General features: G+C 35.8%; 1 protein-coding gene across 1 annotated transcript in view; it reads right to left on the bottom strand.

Annotated features, from left to right (window-relative positions):
• The window catches only part of LOC138059289 (WD repeat domain phosphoinositide-interacting protein 3-like), a 13,171-nt gene that overhangs the window by 10,478 nt on the left and 193 nt on the right, over positions 1–2,500 (bottom strand). The window contains exons 2-5 of the mRNA XM_068904858.1: positions 2,362–2,436; positions 863–964; positions 127–214; positions 1–24 (exon numbers count right to left, since the gene is read on the bottom strand). The exon at positions 1–24 is cut by the window's left edge and continues 71 nt beyond it. Coding sequence (XP_068760959.1) covers positions 1–24; positions 127–214; positions 863–964; positions 2,362–2,436 — 289 coding nt within the window. The remainder of the gene's footprint in view (positions 25–126; positions 215–862; positions 965–2,361; positions 2,437–2,500) is intronic.

Raw genomic sequence — 2,500 nt, 5'->3', positions numbered from 1 at the left:
AGTTCCGAAAGCACAACTACTATTCTGAAAAGGAACATCAGGGATGAATATTTTAAATTGCAATACACTCATCGCCATTCAATCAAAATTTTCTTTTTGGTCATGGATAAATTGTTGAGGACTGACCTGTCTCTCCTAAGCTTGACAGCTTTAACATCACTTGAAAAATCCAGTTCGATAACACATTTCTTTTTTAAATCATCCCAAACCATTACTAAAAAGTAATTTAACAAAAAAAAAAAAAAAAAAAAAGCATAAACTGATACATTCATACAAAAAGGAACTTTAGGAACTTTATTTAAGTGTTTCAGTCTTCTAACACTGGTGGTAGCACTAATCGGGGACACTAAAAACTGAAATCCACCATTAACACAAATCAAATCAAATCAAATGTTGGTTTTCGAGGACAGGGGAAAACCAGAGTACCCAGAGAAAAACCCACATTATCAACGATGATTCTGGGAATCTAACCCAGGCCACATTGGTGGGAGGCAAGTGCTCTCCCCCGACTGTTGCTGCCAGTTCTGGCCAGTACTGTTGCCAATTAGCTTGACAAAGACGAAGACTAAATAAAAGATGCCCCAACACTGCAGGACAGGGCATCATGACACAGGGGTCTGAATAGAATATTTTAAAATGCCATTACTGTAAAGTTTTCAGCAATTAAGACTCCAATAATATGATTGACTACTGGGTCTACTGATTAAGGTGGGTTTAACACCCATGCCAAGAGTTGCAGGTTACAGTTTGTAACTTGGAGGAAACTGGCAATGGAGCCTTTGTATTGTGTCATATTTTCTGAAAGAAGTTCATTTTCTTGCAGTGTACAAGTAGTAAGGTCATTCCAAACAATCATTGTCACCTTTATTCTTTGGATACTTTGGGTTTTGACCACCACCCACAAGTGCAAGATAGTTACATCGAAAAAGCATTTCCACATGATTAATACCACCATCTGGGAAATCTATGTCAATGAAAAACATATATACAATGTAAATATTGGAATATTCAATTGAATTCATGCATACTGTACATGTAAATGAAAGTCGCACAATTTTTCCATTAGTCCAATAACGTAGGTACAAAAGGTGGATATTGTGCTACAGTGCCTGTGGACCTGAATCCTAAAGACAGTTTTTTTCTTCAAAACAAACAGCTGGAAAGCATCAACATGTATTCCTACATACATGTAACTGCAACATGGACGGAGCATTTAAGATACTGTATGAAAATTGGAGAAAATACTGAAATAAACTGCTAGTTCTCGAAAGAAGAGAAATTGAAATAAAGCTACTGCTTGTTGGTTAAAATCTGGCTGACATAACGTTTCTTAAAGGCAGAACAACAACAAATGGGACTATACTGGTAGGTGACCACACAAATTTTAAATGTCACTTCCAATACAAAACAGTTTGCAGTTACGATAGCCAAGTTATTTGCATACTAATACTGTAATATAGAATTAACAAAATTACTAGATTCTGATTAGCAGAGAGCAGTACTGTTCTATATAAACACAGAGCAAAAAAAAGCTGTTCATTCAGTGCAATTCACTGACAGAATTCTCGCTGTTTATTGGCCAATAAACAATAGGGTTTGGCAAGAACCAATGAAATCTTTTGTTTTAAAACCAAACGCAAGCCCTGGATGGTGCAATTTTTGCGTGAATGTGTGATGCACATGTGTTGCTTCTGCTTAACCATCTCAAATTTTTTCATGTATATAATAAATAACTTTAAGTATCACATGATTTTTTCTTGTGTGATTTGGAATAAATAAGCACTTGTAATTTTTTTCAAAGACTACAAATTGCACTTGCCCAATATTATTTTGCTCATCTTTGAAAAAAATTACTTGTGTTTATTTATTCCAAATAATTTTGCACTCAAAATCACCTGATTCCCTGTTCTATACAAATTGGAACTATGTCTTAAGCAGCTTTTCAATTTCTGCAAAACCGGCTGAATCTTCATGTTTCCAAAAAAAGGTAACAAAATGCCACTTGTTGGAACTGGCCCCAATGGTAAGCTCGCAACGAAATAATGTAACAACGACCTTCAGGAGGTTTGCTGGCAAGCAGTATCAGTTAGGTTTGTTGGAGGTGCTCAGTCTCGCGGGCGCATAAAACCCATGCATAATTTAATGTGTTTACAAACAGCTTAATATTCATTCTTGAAATTAATGTGCCAACCTTCACCATATTTCTTGACGTCAACGAAATATTCACTATTGTAGGTATCTATCTTGGATATACCATTGATCATGAGTTAAACTGGAGAGTTTGTGCAATAGTCATGGGGAAAATTCTTGCTGGATTGTGAACCATATAGTTAAGGGGAAATGCGTGAATAATTAACATACCCTGGCGTTCTTTTTCCTTTAAGGGATCGCAGTTGTATATTCTGAAACCATTTTCCATGCCGCAAGCAAAGCATCCTTCAGTAAAAATGGAAAAGTTGTTCATAACGATGTGCTTAAAAGCTAAAACTAGAATCCAAAA

The sequence above is a fragment of the Montipora capricornis genome, chromosome 8 (genome assembly GCF_036669925.1).
Source record: "Montipora capricornis isolate CH-2021 chromosome 8, ASM3666992v2, whole genome shotgun sequence".
Classification (NCBI taxonomy): domain Eukaryota; kingdom Metazoa; phylum Cnidaria; class Anthozoa; order Scleractinia; family Acroporidae; genus Montipora; species Montipora capricornis.
Note: the sequence above shows the minus strand (reverse complement) of the source record. Positions and strands in the feature narration are given on the sequence as shown.